Source organism: Rhynchophorus ferrugineus, unplaced genomic scaffold, assembly GCF_030347505.1.
Source record: "Rhynchophorus ferrugineus isolate W39M unplaced genomic scaffold, kcgeb_rfMv2 rfM3, whole genome shotgun sequence".
NCBI lineage: Eukaryota > Metazoa > Arthropoda > Insecta > Coleoptera > Curculionidae > Rhynchophorus > Rhynchophorus ferrugineus.
The window spans coordinates 56917277-56937190 of record NW_027472582.1 but is presented as its reverse complement, the minus strand read 5'-3'; the positions used below and the strand labels follow the sequence as shown (position 1 = coordinate 56937190).

The window sequence follows — 19914 nt, the reverse complement described above, 5'->3', positions numbered from 1 at the left end:
AGACCATTGTTTTTTTTTTCGGTCATAGTTGCAACCCCTAATAATTTTCTGATAGTAAACTTTTTGAGGAAGGAACTCGATTTATTGTTCCTCAAACCACTTGAATGTCAAGTACAAATGCCCATGCATTGTACTAACGACTCACCAGCGTTGTTATATATCTATATATCTATATATAATATATATATATATATATATATATATATATATATATATACATATATATATATATATATATATATTATATATACCCATACTTTGTTATATACTTAATTATCTGTTGACAAAATAATTGAATGTTCCAATATTATTATACCTATCATTTCATTCAAAATTTCTAATTTTGTAATATGACATTGTTGATGAAAAATTTGTCAATTACCAAATAAAAATACTAGCTATTGCTAAATTACTATATATTTTATGATGTAAATGTAAATGTCTTTATTGGCAACAGGGGAAAAATCTGACAATGAATAACCATCGCAGTTATGTCAGCAATAAAGCTGAATAAGAGGGAAAGTCTTCTGGGATGGTCTCTATGTTGGTCACTGGCCAGTCGATAGGTTCAATACCGACAAACTGTGGTTCGGTGCCCACGTTAAACTGTAGGTCCAGTCCAGGTAAACTGTAATTGGTAAAAAGGAGACTTTGAAATATATCAAAAAATATTATTTTATTTGGCACTATCTGTTTTCAAGATTCAATTTAATAATTTACCGTTCAACTAAGTTTCTGAATTTATTTCATTCCCTTAAGAGTTTTACTTCTATATAGCTATGGATATATTCTATGCTGTTTTTTTTCTGTATAATATCTTGCATCGAATCACAACAAAACCCGCTTCGAACTTGCTAACGGAGATAAATCAAGATGGTTGTGTCATCATCAGAATCTCCAGTATATAGCCTGAACTTTTAGAGGGTATCTTAACCAAATGCTTAGTGGCACAAGACTTAGAATATTATTAACTAAATCTCATCACACTTGGCGGTCGGTCTCAGCTGTTATGGCGTCGAATAATGTTAGTCTCCTATTTTCCTTATCCTAAGCTTACAGATATCAAACGGTAAAAGATTCGATGCCGGAAAAGAGACGGATTGTAAAATTGATAGTATAATTCTTCTTCTTTCACACGTACCATCTTACAGAAGCAAAAGCACAAGCAGCCTTGCCTATTGGGCTTATTAGTTAAAGGTGGTTTTGGAGTTATCACAGTATATATAAGAAGCAAAATCATTATTAAATATCCAATGACTCTTACCTATAAAATGTGTTGTTACTTGTAACTTGCTTATATTAATTGGGCATTGTAGCTGATAATAAATTATATGTCGATAATACATTTATTTCTACTATTCTTTGGTGGCTTGTTTAATTTTGGTAATAATGATAGCCTGATCTTTTATATTTAGTTATATATTAGACTTTCTATACCAGAATAATTTGTTAAACGTAAAAATACTTTAAAACTTTTATTAAAAATTTTATTTGATTAATAATAATTAACAATAATTAGAAAACACATGTTTATTTTTAGAATGAACTCCATATTCTTCCATATAAACAATTAACCTAGCATCAATCGAAACGTAAAAAGACTTTTATTAAATATCTTATTTAATTAATACAATAATCGGACAAAACACGTTTCTTTTTAGAATTGACTATATTTTGTTCCATACAAACAATTAATCTACCAGTAATCAATAAACAATGCCATTTTCTTTCCTACTTATGAGATTTTGATGAATTGTCCCATTTCTCTTTCGTTGAACGATGTGTTCATAGTGGTTTTTTGTCCTTTATATTTCAGCGCCTCGGAGAAAAATACGAGGCCCTTTTAGCCGTGATAAAATGGAAATGCCGTATTCGAAATGATATTAGAAAAGTTGAGACAGCCGACTGTATTTCCGCTTGAAGACGAGTGCCTTATTTTACTGTCAAATGCGGAGCGGCGGGGGAGAGAGCGAGAGACAGAGAGGTCGAGAGGGAGAGAGAGCGCGACGAAGAGGAAGAGCGACTTGACATACATATAAATAGAAGGCCGCTCATAGGCATACGATGCAGACTGCGAGAATATGACTAACTTATGAATAGAGCCGAGAGTCGAGATGGCCAGAATTTAAATGCGATTCCGGTTAAATTTTTTCGATGCCATCTTATTTACATGACGTAGAGTCGTGACGAAATCTTACGATTATGAAAACGGTGACATTCTGATGCAGAACGATCATACAACGGGATAAACACAACCATATGTTTGCGGGTTTTTATCTGCAGAAAAACTGAATATTTCATATGATATCTTTTATACCTACCGCGTATGAAATTAACTCATTACTAGTTTGGTTCGCACAAGAATATTCTGTTGTATTCTTATTATTTCGTATTGTAATTTTAATTGATATTTGCATATAATTAATATTCTATGTACACTTTCTATTTGGTTTTTTTATTCCATCAGAGATTTCTGTACAAATGGTATTTTGTTCACTAAACTTAATTTGATTTGGAACTGTTGGGTCAGTGAAATGAGTTATTATAAGAAGCAAAGCAGGAGAAGAAGTAATAACAGAGCTTGTGATTTCCTGCAAGTTATATAGATTATTTTATCTGATATTCGTATCACTATTTTCATATCGTATTCTGACCAGGATTCTAATCATTTTAAAAAGGCATTTGTTAAGTTGTTGAAAAGTCCCCGACCTGACACATAGATGGCGCTAATAGAATTAGTTAGATTAATTATAGGTTTTTTAGTTAGCCCTGTGCCTCAAAAGTGCGTCAAGATTTGACAGCTGTCGGATGATTAGTTTGTGAATTATAATATTTGGAGTGAAGTGAAGCACCGTTTGACCTGGTTGGGTGTAACAAACTTGAAGTAGACATTAGATCCGTAGAGGAGTACGGACCGAATTAACATCTTGTAAAATAAGCATTTGATGGAGATCGTAAGTCTGCTAGAAGGGCAGATCAGAGAACATAGCAGGTTTGCTATCCCCGAACCTTTTTGGATTGCTTTCTGGATTTGGGAATGCCAACCGAACCGCCGGTCGAAGTGAAGACCTAGGTACGTGATGTTATTATATATTGACGCCATGGAATTATTGCGGTGTCGATCTTAAGTTGCGAGACGCGCAATGCGTAACGCTTCTTGTGGAAAATGATGGCCTGGGTTTTCAGGGGGTTGATTTGCAACCTCCAGAATTTGAACCACTTGACCGCATGACCGCTGCTTCTGTAAACGTTCATGAATTGTAACTTCGAACCTGGCGGCCGTGAAGAAAGCAGTGTCGTCAGCGTAAAAGGCGACGTCAGTATGCTCTATTCTCGGCATATCTGAAATAAAGAGGTTAAATAAGGCTGGGGCCAGCGGGGAACCTTGAGGTACGCCAGCATCGATTTGTTTACGACTGGAAAGTGATGCCCTGATCTTGACCTGGAAAGATCTGTCCGAGAGATAGGACTTGATGACAGCGGTTAGGTCTGCACCAAAGATGTGCGTTTCCTTGAAAAAGGAAGGACCATCAACAGCGACTGTTACATAGTATTATTGGACCGTTTGGAGGACGAAATCGCCGAAAAACGGCCGCATTTGAAGAAAAAGAAAGTGCTGCTTCACCAAAACAATGCACCGTGTTACAAGTCACTGATAATGATGGAAAAAATTCGTGAATTGGGATTCAAATTGCTTCCTCATCCACCGTATTCTCCAGATCTGGCCTCCAGCGACTATTTCCTTTCTCAAATATCAAAAGTATGCTCGCTGGAAACAAATTTTCGTCGAATGAAAAGGTGATCGCCGAAACTGAGGCCTATTTTGAAGCAAAGGAAAAACCGTATCACAAAAATGCTATCGGAAAGTTGGAGGGTAGCTATAATCAGTATATCACCTTTGAAGGGAATTATGTTGAATAAATAAAACTAATTTTGCCAAAAAAATGTGTTTTACTATGGTAGGTCTTTTCAATTGACCTGTTATATCGGTTTTGATATTTTAAAAACAATATCGATTAATCCATTAATCGAAAAATTATTGATATTTTTTTTGAAATATATATGGATATTTTTAATAAACTTTTACAATTAAATACCAAAATTACACCAAACCTTTAAAATTAAGTACGAATTTAGAATAATTATAGTTAATTATAATTAAGGTTTTTAATAATTTTAAAGAAATTTTTTTTTTTAAAAAAATATCGAAAAATATCGATATATATTGATGTTAAGCCTATCAAATCATAAAAAAATATCCGTTCTTGATTAAATTAAAATTTCAGTATTTTACCTCTACAGGTACGATGCACATTGGTAAAAGCAACCACTGCCGCCAGCCAGATGGGCGGGGTGCTGACCGAGAGAATAAAAGGGAAGATATGTCAAAAATCAGCTTACCTGAAATTCTCTCTCAAAAAAGTTTCTAGCTCTTACATTAATATGTTAGTAACTGTTGCGCTACCATATAGAGAAAAAGCGATATGGTTCCAGTGCTATGTTAAATTATTTTTTGAAATGGTCCCTACGTTAGTTTAATGCCAGTCTTTGACTCAAAGCCGATGATGATTCCATCAATATAACCGAGATTCAATTAATATAAAACTTGGTTCGTTAAATTTCTGTTTTTTTTATTACTCTTCGTGTTTCCACAATCTGCCCTATCGGCAATAAGCATTTCTTATGTCTATATTATATATACATGGCATGTAGAAAATCACTTCATTAAGCAATCTTCTGTATAAAATATTATCTTAATTAATTAGTCTTATTCAAAAGCTTATTCTAAAGTCTACGTATGTCCAGTAATCAGATCAGGTGGTGTTAAACGTTTTTGTCTACGCACTTCACTATCACGTCGCATATTTAGCTGATTAGCGAGTACATTGAGATGCACCGACACTCTTTCGAAGTATTTCACACAAATACGTTGAATTACACTCGATATAGGTTCTAGAGGATTATCGCGTTGTATCATTTTATTTGAAATATAGTACGAAGCATCAGCAATGGCACGCAACACCCTATTTTGGAAGCGTTGAATGATGGATATATTAGATTTGCTAGTGGTACACCATAGTTGAATTCCATGTGACCAAATGTGCTTGAGTAGAGACTCATACAGCAATACTGTATGATTTGCACCCGATGCGCCAATACATTTGATAGAATTTAAGTCCAAGTTGTTTCCGTTTAGAGAGTATATCATCTTCAAGGTTAGGCGTCGATCTAAGTGCATACCAAGATATTTAACATGCTCTGCTTGGGGGAGTTGATGATGATTGATATTCATTGGTGGACATGTTCTTCTAGGTAGGGTAAACGTTACATGCGTGGATTTTGTTTGCTGTGTCGTCTGCGTATGTTGCCACAGTAGTTATTTTTGTGGTGGGCAGATCGGCTGTATACAGAAGATACAGTACTGGACCCAGTACACTACCTTGCGGAACTCCTGAATATATGCGATTTAATTAGATATTTTCATCGCCTTGATTTACAATAAAATATCTATCAGTGAGATACGACTTTAGTAACTGATAGTCCAGATGAGGGAGAAGTTTCTTTAGTTTAACCTGCAAGCCCGTATACCATGCTTTGTCAAAAGCCTGAAATATGTCTAGAAAAGCGGCCGAACAATATCATTTAACATTTAGGTCAGTGTTTATTTTATTTACAAGTCTATGCACTTGTTCTAAAGTTCCATGCTTATTGCGAAAGCCAAACTGATGTTTTGGAATAATTTTTCTTTTTTCTATTATATAGTTTAGCTTCTTTATGTATAATTTCTCGAAAACTTTCGAAATTATCAGTAATTAACTTATAGGTCGGTAGGAGGTCACATCTTCTGGTATTTTTCCTGGTTTAAGAATTATTAATATTTTAGCTACTTTCCAGATACTATGGAAGTAATTAATTCGTAGCATAGCCTAGAATGGTCCCTACGTCAGTTTAATGTCAAAGACAATATGAATGACGCAAATGTAAATTTCTGTTAAATACGTATAAGTAATAGTAATGAAATGTAAGATTTTAATATATATAAAGTATTTCTTATTTACATATATATAATGTTATTAAAACTATAAGAAAACTGTTACTATATATATCTGTTATATATGCAACGAAACTAGATTAAAAGTCCATAAACGAGCATTCAAAGGAAAAACCAGACGCTCTTTCGGAAAAATAAAAAGCAACTAGTTTAATCGTCTAGAGTTTCATCACTATTTTAAACACGTAAGTTTGGAATATGAAAAATATATAATGCGACTTCGAACCGAAAGCTGCAAGGCTGAAACAAAAGGAGTTTTATCGCAAACTAATATCCATCCGATTTGAGAACGTTTCGACACGATTCAATGTGCATTCCGCGGATTTTATGACAAATCCAAAAATTCACTATCGAACACTTGTTCGGAATAGTAATGCTTTAAAAAGAAAACAGCATTTAAGCAGAATAGTATGTAAGTTTTATAGATATATACGGATTGTGATTTTTTGGAATATTACATGTAACACACTATATAATAAAACTTATATATAGTCAATTCAAAATAGCAGTGACACGGGAGAACTGTCAAAATGTCGCAATATTGCCGCATCAACTCTAAGTTTTAGTACATTTTGGCTCTGACATGTAACATCTTAATATTAATAAAATAATTGAACAAATATTTTATTATATATAATTTATTTTAACATCATAGTACATCAAGTGCATTTATTATCGAGGAACTTAAAATTACAATTAATTTTACAGGCGCAATAATTTATAGGTTAGAGTTGTTTTATTATATATACATTGAGCTTTTATTCCGCACTACTATCGGTAGCGTTCTAGGCGCCTTTTTTATGTAGTGGTATTCCCCGAAGGCCTAATCAACCTAATTAACAATTGTATATCTGAGCAATGTATTTTACTTTCACTAGACAGCATATTTATGTTTTACGGTTAGTTCTTGTTTCTTTCGATGCAATGTATCATTGTAAAATCACTATGATATTACTATATTTCTCTTTAGTTTATCCTATTACTATCTGTATACATCTTTATTAATAAAACTACATTTAATCACTGCATTTTCCTTAATGCATTTGCCATATCTGCAAAACAATAAAGATAAACCCATAAAGATAAAATTGTAAAATCACTATGATATTACTATATTTCTCTTTAGTTTATCCTATTACTATCTGTATACATCTTTATTGATAAAACTACATTTAATCACTGCATTCTCCTTAATGCATTTGCCATATCTGCAAAACAATAAAGATGAACCAAACAATATTAACCAAACGTTCATGTATATTCTGAACAACACACATGCTCATAAAGCTTTCACACTCCAAAATACAATTCCCTACAACTGAAGTATATTAATTGTATACTGACCTTTAGTGGTTTCCTCTTTCATCACCCTGTCGTGGTAATCGTCAGCATTGAATCATAAAGCAACGTTCATAAGGTTTTATGCAATTACTCTCACTTTGAGAAACACTAATCAAGTGAAAATCAAAAACTTGCTCAAGGTTCTACCATTTCTCAATTTCTTCTTCAATGTGTCTGATCGAGCTCACACAAACCAAAAATGCTATTTTCAACAATACCTCTTTCCATAAATTCAGACAGTTCTGGTTCGACCTGAATATCTATTGTGATAATTATTTTTAGTACCCCGTCAATTGAATTAAAAATGCAGTGATAGGGAAGGAAACGTAATACTGTGTGGCCTAAACATTCAGTAATCTGATCTACTATATCAGGCTTATTTCTAAAAAAGTAAATTACATAAAATGCATTTAACTATTTCATTTATATTTACCAATTAACAGCATGAAGAACTATATGTCTCCAATGAATAAATGTTATGACTAACAGAACTTAATCGATAGTTATTCCAACATTTACCTTTTTCCATCAGCTTTCGTGGTCTTAAAATATTTATTATCATCTTGCCATGAGCAATCCAATGTATCATTCTGAAATATTCATGTCTCATTTAAATATATAAATTGATATATTTCTTCCTTGATTTTGTTATATGTTTTTAAAAATTGTATTCTTTTATAAGCAGTCTCTGGAAGTTCCATTAAACCCCTTCGTGGGTTACTTTATACCACTTAAATATTATATGATCCAACAATGTATGAACGGATGTTCTACATCTCTCAAATAGCTGTATATCTCTGGATTTTTATGTATACTTTCGAGGCTAACAATTATGTCTGAAATAATTGTATTAAATTATGTTTCGGTTGAAAAAACTACTTACTGTTTTATAGATTCCGTATATTTGATCTCTGAAACAACAAGCTGATCCTGATTCGTCACCTGTTTTGCATAAACACGGTTCCTTTTTGGCGAATTTAAGGTTATAGTGTTTTTTATTTTTTGAGATATGTTAGTTACTGTGTCCGTACTAATAGAGTGCAGCTGCAAGGCCAAAAAATATTTTCATTTTAAGGTTTGTCAGTTTATAACCCGTAATTATAATATTTTGAAGAATTTTCTTTTGGCGTTGGCAAACGGAAAACTGTTGCAGGCTCATTTCGTTACATGTTCGAACTTCTCTAACAGCATTCTATCTCTTTTTAAATAGAATAAAATGACAAGGATAATATTGTCTGACCGTAAAACGAATTTACAACTTCAGACAGACACATATTGACACTCGTGTCACTGCTATTTTGAATTCACTATATGTTTTGTTTTTTCTCTAGTTGTCTAGTCTAAACATACTATTTTGTAAACGTATTGTAAACAGAATATTCTTTTAGTATTAATGAGAAATATCAGTCAAGCAATTCAACAGATATTCCCTTTATCGACTATAACTTTATCTGAATGGGTGTTATATATTAATAACTATTTAATTGATTTTCCCTATATTAATATTGAAGATAGTTATTCATTTATATAATAGTTATAATTAATATTATTAACACTTTTGTGAATAAATAGCCATTTGGGTAATACTGACGCCTCCAACCAATTTTTGCTTATCAGTACTTATTTATACGATATCAATAATATATTACTAGTAACTAGCTGTATTGTATGCTTGTTAGTAACAGTAGATTACATTATAATACACGTAAATAATTGCATAATGTCGAGAAAATCTATTGTTCAGTTAAGAGATTCGGTGAAGCAAAACCACCCGGATGTTTCCATGTAAATGTGGTGGTTTCGACCTCAGTGACGTCACTCCAATCCATTTCTAATTGTCAATAGGACTATTGAAAATGTACAGAAGCAATATGCAAAGACATTCCATGACCGCAATGAAATTAGACCCTTAGAACTGGTCTGGTTACAGTTTTGTTTAGGCAGCTAGTTTTATAATTATGCTGCATTTTTAATTAATTTTAAGGAAAGGCATTTTTTGCTTTATAGCGTCGGATACTTTGATAGCCTATATCTCTGTCAAAGCTCTGCCATTATACATTACTATTTATCATATATCTTTTTGAGATTTTATAAGTGTAGGAAAGTTTAGTCTTCTTATTTAAGTAAAAGGAAACTGGCTGGAATTTATTGAAAAATTATAATTGTTATTAGCACTATCACACTTAAATAATTTCTTCTTTCATAGTTTAAAAATATTTTGCCAGCTTTCTTCATAAATGACATTAAAATAATACTTAATAGTGGTTTCTATTTATTCTGAGAGATCTATCTTCCTGTGCTAATATTTTAGGATCAATTATATTGAGAACGCGGGACAATTAGTGTGATTTTATTTTTAGCTAGATGCTAAATCTACGGTTTATAAATTCCAATATGTTCTATTTTTGTACATTTGATAATAAAACTTGCTAGAATATTTTTAAAGCAAATTTAGATTCCGAGTTGCACGAGAATCCAATATTCAGATATTACCTTATCATGACAGAAATGAGTCAGTTGCATTTTTGTAATATTTTTTTCACAGCAGAAATATTTTAGGGTTAACAGTAGCTAACTGTGAATCATTTTTGTTATCTGCTTGATACAATGAGTTGTAACGTTGATAATATTTCGGCATAAGACCAAAAACCGATTTTATTTTTTTCTTTCATACGTCTTCATACCTTTCTTGAAATGAACATCTTCATTTCTTAAATTTTAAACGTATATTTAGTAAGTTACTTCTCAATAGATATAAAGATAAAAAACTACTTATAACTAAAATGAAAAATACTAAAAATTAAATTGTGAATATTATTAATAAATATTAGGTGCTTTTTTTAAATGTTTTCCCTTTTTCCTTCCTTTTCGTCTGTCATTTATCAGTGATTGGACTTTGACTAAATTTCAACTGATATTTAAAGCATTTAAAAGCGTTTAAATTTGTAAAGTTATATCTGCGAAATAAAACTATCTTACTAAAATAACAATAGTTTGCTCAAATGTTAACCTTTGATTCTGTAAATTTGAAAATCTTCCTGGCTCCCTAAATACCTTGATATTAGAATACTAAAATCATTTTCCAATTTAATAGTAATTAATTGATTTTTATGCTTCTTGAACAAAAATAAATTAAATAATATAATGCTAAAAATTGGTGGATGTTAAAATTTGTTAAAAAATTTTTTTCAAAAATTTATAATTGGTCTGCGTAATCAGTTTCAGAGTATTGAATGAAAAAAAAAAACGTACTGCATTCCGAAAAATATACGAAAGCGATTTATTGACTTGAACACAATCCTCTTGTAAGTAAAAATCCAGAATTACCTCCACTGACTCCTAAATTTCCTGTTTTGGTATAGGATATATCATACTATACAACTCCCATCTATCCTAACACACTTATCTACGAATTGTTAATCATTTTTGAATTTTCTCGAGTCCAATTTTTAATCCGACTTATAATAAATTTAAGAAAATTTCTGAATTTTAAGTCCAGGGAAAATATAATTTCTTTTGTGTTTGTATAACTTAGAGGTCTAATTTATTAGGCCATTTAACTGTATTTCATAATATTTGTAACGTTTGGGAAAATAATTATGACTTGAGACAATAGTATATCGTATTTTATCGAATGTTTGGTTATAATATCGAAAGGTACTGTGGAATACGGTAGTTATATGTCTAACGAAAGGCATTGCACCCGGGCGCATTGTCTAGTGCTTCGGGTTATAGGGATGCATGTCCCAGAGCTAAACGACGGGTGTAAAGTATTTAACCTGGTGGAAGATCCGTAATTCTGGCAATAATAATAAAATTTTAAAAAGCTCCATAACGTGATAAACTAGAGCATTCGTAAGAGTTTTTAGCCCACATACTCCATCCGTGTGAGAAAGTCTAGCTGATAGTCTTCCAGAGTACAGGAAATGGCTTTTCAAAACAACATTTTCAGCCACCACCAAGAACCCGAGGAAGGAGCCTTCGCAATATAAATACGATAGATCTACAGTGCACAAGATTATCCGGAAGATTCAACCAAAAAGGGGAAGTAAGAGGTAAGAGAGAAAGAACGGTCACAACATAATTAGAGATAATTAGACATAATTAAGAACAAAAGAAAATTCAGAACTGTCAAGAAGTGTCCAGAGTAAAGACAATCAAGAGTAGGAAGAAAATAATTAACAACAAACAAGTCAGAGGATTAAGGTCAGATCAGCATCAGTTGGGTCCGATGACGAATTTCTATCCAATCCATAATTATTTGCACCATTACGTATCGATAAAGACATAAGATCTTTCATATTATAAAACTTGTATAATACTCAAAGAAGAAAGAAAATAAATTGTATTTTATTTGCAATATTGTTTTCTCTTCTGTAACTCAACATGAACTACATAATTACTCATGTTCGCTATTCATTAGCACTTTTATATTCATTTTGACTTGACTTTTATTATAGAATTTTGACTAATTAGTACAAAATTTTCATAATTTTGTATTTATTAAAAATTGTATAATAAACTAATAAAAAAATAAAAAATATTCAGTGTAAATAAAGCTGTCTATTCATTTAAACTAAATGGGTAGACCTTCAATTTTCTAACAAAGCAATTGATTCTTACTCTGGCCATGCAGCAGTCGATACGGTAAAGATATTTACGGAGATCCGTAAGACCCTATCATAAATACCGGACCAATAAGCCAGTAATTGTTACGAGATAATGTATGTTATGGTAAATTTTCACCGTTGCTTCTCGCCTTTCCGATCCAGAAGGGAGCTCTTAATCTGTCGTCGGATAAGTTATTAGCCATCAAATTTTCAGCGGTCCTTTATTGTACACAATGGGTTACCGAACCAAACCAAAATCCATCGTTCGTTATTTGCGGCCGTTCCTGTTTAATTTAAACTGGGCTCGTAAGATTATTTATGGCGGCGAATGGAAATTCTGAATAATGGATATAAATGCAATAAATACCCTTTGGATGTAACAATAATAATATATTTAAATATTAGCGTTGGGAAATATCGATTGAAAACGACTATCGACTATCAGTAATTGACTACTTTGTACTATCGACGATTTCAACCGTGTACTTTCAGTTACTATTTTCGGGAGCATACATTAAAAATCATCGTGGTCCGGTAGATCGACAATACTGCGCCAGCGCGCGCGTCCCCAGTATTAGAAATATTTGAATATTCTCAACGACTTGGGAGGTCATGAATAGGGCTGTGTCTTATCTATACCAACCTTCTGATATCGGCATAGTGTTAGTTTTCGAGGCGTAAAATATAATCCGTATTAGTTATTAAAATAAAGCGTAATGTTCATAAGTTTTATATTAAGCTATTTTATATTTACGAAACAATTTAGAGGAGGTAAAAAGAAAAATACAGCATAATACTAAATTTTTATATTATATTCATTTATATGCTTTTAAAATTTGATATTAATTTTAAACTATAAATTAGAGGATATAAAACAATGAACCTTAACTATGCCATAAACTATTTACTAAATTACCACATATTTGAATATATAGTACTACAAATGTATTATATATACATAAAATTTTATAGCAACTGTCTTCTAGATACAGTCCTTTACACTTCTCACACTAATTATTAATTAATTACAATACCATAAAAGTTGCAATACAAAATTTTACCAAATAAAAGCTACGTTAATATATTTCATGGAAAAAGGGCTTACCGTCTAAAACAACACCACCATAATTAATGAAATCAAGGACTCAAGTACCTAAAAACTCAATGATATTAATATTTTGTGTTTTATTTTAGTATATATGTATGCCTTTCAACCATTTTCTTTTATTTCTGCTTTTCTCTTCTTTGATATTTTGGCAGATTACTTTTCTTTATCAACAAAGCATACAGCTGTAGCAAGTACGATCCTTTTTTAAATAGCTACCTTTTCAGGACTAATGGTATGCAACATTTTCCTGCATTTATGCAATGCCTATAAACTGGACGATTCATTGAAATTACTTAAATATATATTTCCCTATTAACTTGTCAAAATTCAATTGTTGAATATTATTCTGGGATTCATATTGGCTCCTTGTATTTGGTTCAATATTGAGTCTTATAACATTCTTAACAAAAAAATACTTATATAGACAGACTCAAATTAATTTTTTGCCTGTAACTCTTCTTGACTTATCGTACCCTACTTAAAATCATTCGTAAGATATTAATCATATTGATAGTTTTATAGAAAATACAACCTTGATGATAACTCCTTATACAGTGGTATATAAGCTTCTTGACTTATTGTTTTCTAAGAATTTCTTTAAGCAATATTTTTCTTGTTTGTCATCCTGTGGCTTCCAACTAACTAATATATATATATATATATATATATATATATATATATATATATATATATATATATATATATATATTATATTATATTATATATTAAGCAAGAACTATATATTTTACTAACATCTATATTATGGATCCGACAAAGATGCTGCCAAAATTCAGTATGTATACTAAAGGATACTAAAATCATTAAATTGGATATATAGAGAAGGTAAATTGGATATACAGATCCTTCTTATTATCGGCTTTAGTTTTGCAGCAAGCTCATGGTGAAATCTTTCTTTCTGTTGTTACTAACTATGTCATATTACAAACTTAACATATTAATTTACTTTCACTGCAAAATTTAAGTCATCTAATTAATTTATCCTATTTGTAACAACTGAAACTAAACCTACCTTAGCCTCTACATATTTGTAATCCTGTTAAAACGCTGAAATGTTAAACTAAAAGGCCTTCTTTTTGAGTAAGAAAGAAAATCATAATATAACTTCAAAAATGCCATATCAAACGCTTTAATATTTAAACAAATAAATGTCCAACATTAAATCAGAACAATACCGTTTATCGCCATTTCTTGTGGGGAACGCTTAGCTTGCAGCAGCCTGCAGTGTTACCAAATATAAACCAAGAGCTATATGTTGTACTAAATAGTAAAACACGTATTTAATCTATTATTATTTTTTGTTTCAAGACAAAATATAAAAGTTAATGTCAGAAAATCTTGTTAAATATATTATTTTTCTAAAATAAAATACATCCCTAAAGCAAATAGCCTAGCTGTATCCGGACCACCATGATTTTTAACGTATACTATTTTCGGATCTATAGCAACTGATTTTTAACGTTCAGGTTTAGCCGTCCTAGCCGCGACCTTGAAAATAATGTGTACCGAGTTTATTATATTTAATTTTTTATGTTTTGCTTGTAGTATGATTGTAAATAAAAATATGCCGGCTTGGTGGCACAGTGGCAAAGGCGATGGGACAGTCCCCCTACTGTTGCGATAGCCGCGGGTTCGAATCCTGCTGGGGCATGGTCGTAAATTTATGTTTGTGATTGTTTAAAATTTGTGATAATTTTACATCATTCATAATTAAACTGTTATATTGAAGGTAATAAATTATTATCTCTTTCCTTTTCATTCCCAAAGAAAGATTGAAAAGAAATATGTACATATCCGCCTCATTTATCACGGTTGAAGGAAGAATAGTAATGATATTTTGGAATGAAATAGAAATAAATCAATTATTTTTATTATATTGTTATTATTATTATATTATTGTTACTTTTGGAATATTAAAATACGATTAAATATATTTTGGATTAAATATCATTACCCCATTTCTTTTCTCACAGAACCTCTTGCCAATTTAACGTTATTTAAAATGAACTGATCTGTACTGTACAGAGATTCAAATAATTATCTCGGTTCTTTTCTTTCTCAATATTAGTATGGGAAGAAATTCGCACATCTCCTGTTATCACGAATAAAGAAAAACAGACGAAGCCTCATTTGAATGAAATAGTAATTACTAATTTCAAACGCAAGATTTTTTAATATCGACTAGTTCGATTGTTTCGTGACTATCGACTGTTTCGACTATTTTCAGTTGATAGTTACTACTCAATATTATCGTTTATATCGGTTTCTTTTATCAGTTGATTCGAAATATATTTTATTGCACGTTTTAGCCTAATTTAGAAATCGGTACGTTCAAATAATTGCACCTCTTTCTTACGTTATCACTAAAGCCTCTCCAATAAACCAGTTAATGCATGTTACAATGTGGCCGCATAAAATTTTATATTTGTTTTACTTTTACTCTGATATAACAAATACTAATGTGTAATCTAATTGTAAAAAGTGTAAGCATATATGATTAAATTTAACTTTATTTTACATCTAACATATATGTGTTAGAAGGGCTTACATTACACTCAATTACAGTTACAGACTACAGCGGCTTGTAGTGTAGGGTTGTTTTGTTATATTTACATTAGACCCTTTTCCGCACCGCCTATGACGTAGAGTTTTAGGGGTGTTTTTTATGTAATGGTATATCCTGATTGTCTAATCCACCTAATATTTTATATCCAAGTAATATATTTTGATTTCTTTCGAAAGCATATTTATCTTTTTATATTTATTTCTTTATTGCTGTGTTTCTATCTTACGTTTTCTTGCCAAGTCATTTTGTTATCATATTTTCTTGTATTAATTCCTACTTTATTGTAAAGTTCTACCGATTTCATTTATATCTTCTAACTAATCACTGCATTTATCTCTAATGCGTTTACCATCCTACTACACTGCTCCCTACTCTCACATCTAGAAAATTTTATTTAGTCACTGTTACTCCACCAATCACTGTTTAAGAAGAATTGTTAATCGTAGTTAAATAAAAAATAAAATATAAATTGTTAATTTTCATCAAAACTTGTTCACGTTTCTAATTTTTGCCAATTTAATCTTTCTAACTCGATTTTAATAACAAATATTTTCCTCTCTCTAGCATAAAGAATGATAGAGATACATTAATTTATTAAGCAATATTATGATTAACAAAATCTAAGCAAATAGTATTCCAATTTTTAGCTTTGTTCATACACTTTTGTTGTGTTCCCACTGTTTTATTAGCTTTGCTATTTCTATGATTGGTCCAATGTTTCACTTTGGAATATCCATTATTCATATAGAAACGCAATATTAAATAGCGAATATTTGTTAATTGTATTATATGCTCCAAAATTATATTATTTTAAAATCAATGTCTGGAAGTTCCAATTGCCTTCTTCCTAGATTAAATTTACACCATTTAAATCTTATTTTTTATAGCAGTATATATGGATACGTTCCAGAGTGGTTTTGTGTGAAATAATTGAAATTATATTTATATCAGAAAAACTATGCAGTATCTTTATACGTTTACTAAAGTTGACTCTGAAGTAATATCAGGGCGATCTTGATTCGTCACAAACTTCGTATGTAGACTTTTTTTATGAATCCAACTTATATTGTTTTTAATTATTTTGAGTGATTTTACCCAAGCTTTAATAATATCAATACTTACCTCTCTAACTCAGTTTAGTAACAATTTGGAGACACCACTTTGTCGTTCTATAAAGATCTTTAATTAAGTTTTTTAGGTTATATGTTATGATACATCAGACAGAATTCTGTCTCTTTCTAAGTACGACAAATTAAGAATTAAAATTAGTTTAACATTTTTATAAATTATATTTGGCACCCCTTTCGACGTCATCTGTGAGTGCATTTTTATTGGATGTTTTATATATTCTCTTTATGTAAATATTTCAAGCTGTATATAATTCGTATTTCTTAATTTGTCAGTCTTATTCGCAAAACATATGCGAGATAGAATTTCATTTGATACTTATCATTTTTCAATATCAGTACATAAATTAATGTTTGGTGAGTAATGAATGAATGAAATTCCTCTGTTTTTAAATTAATCTTATATTTTCATTATTAATAATTCTTTGTGGGTTTTGAAGGAACTTTAAATATCGTTTCATCTTTTCAGTAATTATTCATAAATGTAGAGTGTTTGCTAAGTCAAAGTGATGTCAGAGCCATTATATAAGATGTCAAATACAATTAAAAATAATTGAATTTATAATTTATTCTGAAATGATTTGCATTTATTACTCGACTTTTACTTACTATTATTACCGTAGGAATATAAAATAGCTAACTATAATAAATAACATTTTGAAAATCTGTATTAGCTAATATTGATTAGTGACTATTTTATTCTATGTCGCAACATTTAAACGTAGGACATCATAAACAAGGAATATTAAGATTATCATTTCTTCGTATATGATTATATCATTCATAGAATTTTCTTATTGATGTCATTACATTATATTTATGTAAAGTTTTCGTAATAATATTTTAAGAGGGCATCAAAATTATCACAAAATTTGCACCCTGACGAAAAGAGGCAGCGAAATTTCATATAAAAAGTGGGTAAAAGTATGTAAAAGTAATTTAATGTAAAGCAATTTAATTTTAAACAATATTTTTTAAGCTTTTTTAGCACTTGTAATGTTGCTTTATTTTTTAGTATTACCGAAACTGTTAAGGCACTAAATTAACTATATATTTACATAATAAATATTTAATGTAATTAACTATCGCATTTTGTAAAATAATATTTTCTACAATTTATAAAGTATTCGAGATATTACTATTTGGAGTGAGTGAGTTATTAACGAAAATAACTGGACGAGAAAAATATGTTATGCTAAGTTAATGTTTATTATTTTTATAATTAAGTTATATCATTTTTATATTATGTTTATTAAGATTATTTATCTTTTTATTTCCTGTAATTATATGCTTATGCAAAGCCAACCTTATTTCATAAACATCTTGTTGAATACAGGGTTTTACTCTTTAAAAGATGAAAAAATAAACTCTATGATTTCCCGTGTTGGAGTTATAGTTTCTAAAATTAAATTTTTCTTTTAATTTTATTGACCATATGCAAACATTGGAGAGGTTTTTCATATGGTTTATCAATATGAGATGGTGCTGTTCGATATTTTTTAATAACGGTATTGTGATCGCCTGAATTATAATAGCTAAATAATAATTAAAATAGGGCATATATAAGTTTTACAGAAGTATATCTGCATTAACTATCTATTATTATAATTATCAAACCTAAAAAATTTGTTTACTTATGGTAGCAGACATTCAAATTGCTTCGCTTTCAGACAAATGGGTTCATACTACGTCACACTTAACTCATCCTAAGTATATTCTTCATAAACTTCTTAATATACAATGCTTTGATAATTTATAGAGCTAGCTCCGTATATACCCAAGTCAAGTTCCTAGAAATTCAATCACCTTAGAATGGGTACAGCTTGATGTTTGTAAATAATACTTACCAAATAACCAGCAAAATACAATGCTCATATACAAGAACATGGAAAAACATAAGATAGAAAAAGGCAGACATTTTTAGTAGGTTGCTAATTATGATATCAAAATCAATTTCCAATCATACTAAGGATATCTGAAACTGTATCTACCTAACTGGCTCTAACAAGGATCTCCTAAAAGCAACAGGAAAGTACAAGGTTCCATAGGAATTCAGAGAGGTACCTATGATAGACTAAGAGGATAAATATGTTATAAATTTGAGGGCGCCAGTGATATATAAAAGATATAAATGGCATATACAGCTCTGGTTGGTTGGTTGAACGGTACAGAGCCATAATATTAGGTTCGAGAAGGTCAATAAGGTCCCAGGCATCCCACAAGATTTTTTTTAATATCTAGAGTTTTAAAAATATTTATAAATAAAAAAATAGGAAATATGAATAAAAATATACTCTCGACTGTCACATTTACTAACAGACAATGGAAAATCAGAGCTATTGGTACTCTAGGTTGATTATTCAGCAGTGGTAGATACTTCTTTCCATATTATAGAGGCTAGTTTTAAGCCTGCGCAGTCCTAAGCCTAAAATGGTAATTATTTTTGAAATATTTTAACTTGAAATAAAAAATCTCTTCTAATGCAAAATAAAAGGCACCTTTCATAATTTTTTTAAAAAATATAATAAGAATAATGTTATTATTATATAAATAATGTTATAATTATATAAGTAAAATTCTATAACGGACAGCGATAACTTTTCGCAAAAAAGTATGCAAATCGCAAAACAAATCTCGCCGATTTCGGACATTATCCACGCCAAAACAAAGATAAAATAAAAACATCACGCTAATCGGTTAACTTATCACACATTCCCATGTCAGCGTCACGAAAGGAAAAGGATACCGATACCGAACAAAAAAGGTAACAAACGTAAAAATTCCGACGAATTTGAAAGTCAAAACGGCCGTAGAAAAAAGAGGGAGAGAGTCCGGATTTTATTCGAAGATAATCAGTGTCAATACGTATGTCGTTTGGGGATGATAACGTTCTTTTTTTTTCGTATGTTTTCGGAACGGAAAAATCCCGACTTTAAGTGCGGATTTCATTCGAGTGAGGCCGCATTCTACTGATTTACATGACAAACAAATTCTGTTTACGTTTCTCTGTTATTTTTGATTGTCTTGAGCAAATACAGAAGAGAAGGGGAAACATTGGGATGTGTGTTGTGCCAGAATTTGAAACTTACATG

At 30.6% G+C, this 19914-nt stretch overlaps 2 protein-coding genes across 2 annotated transcripts in view; both read left to right on the top strand.

Moving 5' to 3' along the window:
* The window catches only part of LOC143193690 (uncharacterized), a 31698-nt gene extending 29609 nt beyond the window's left edge, over nucleotides 1-2089 (top strand). Inside the window, exon 5 of the mRNA XM_076400006.1 lies at nucleotides 1924-2089. Within this exon, the coding sequence (XP_076256121.1) occupies nucleotides 1924-2089 (166 nt within the window). The remainder of the gene's footprint in view (nucleotides 1-1923) is intronic.
* The window catches only part of Schip1 (Schwannomin interacting protein 1), a 612769-nt gene that overhangs the window by 259586 nt on the left and 333269 nt on the right, over nucleotides 1-19914 (top strand). The window lies entirely within an intron of this gene.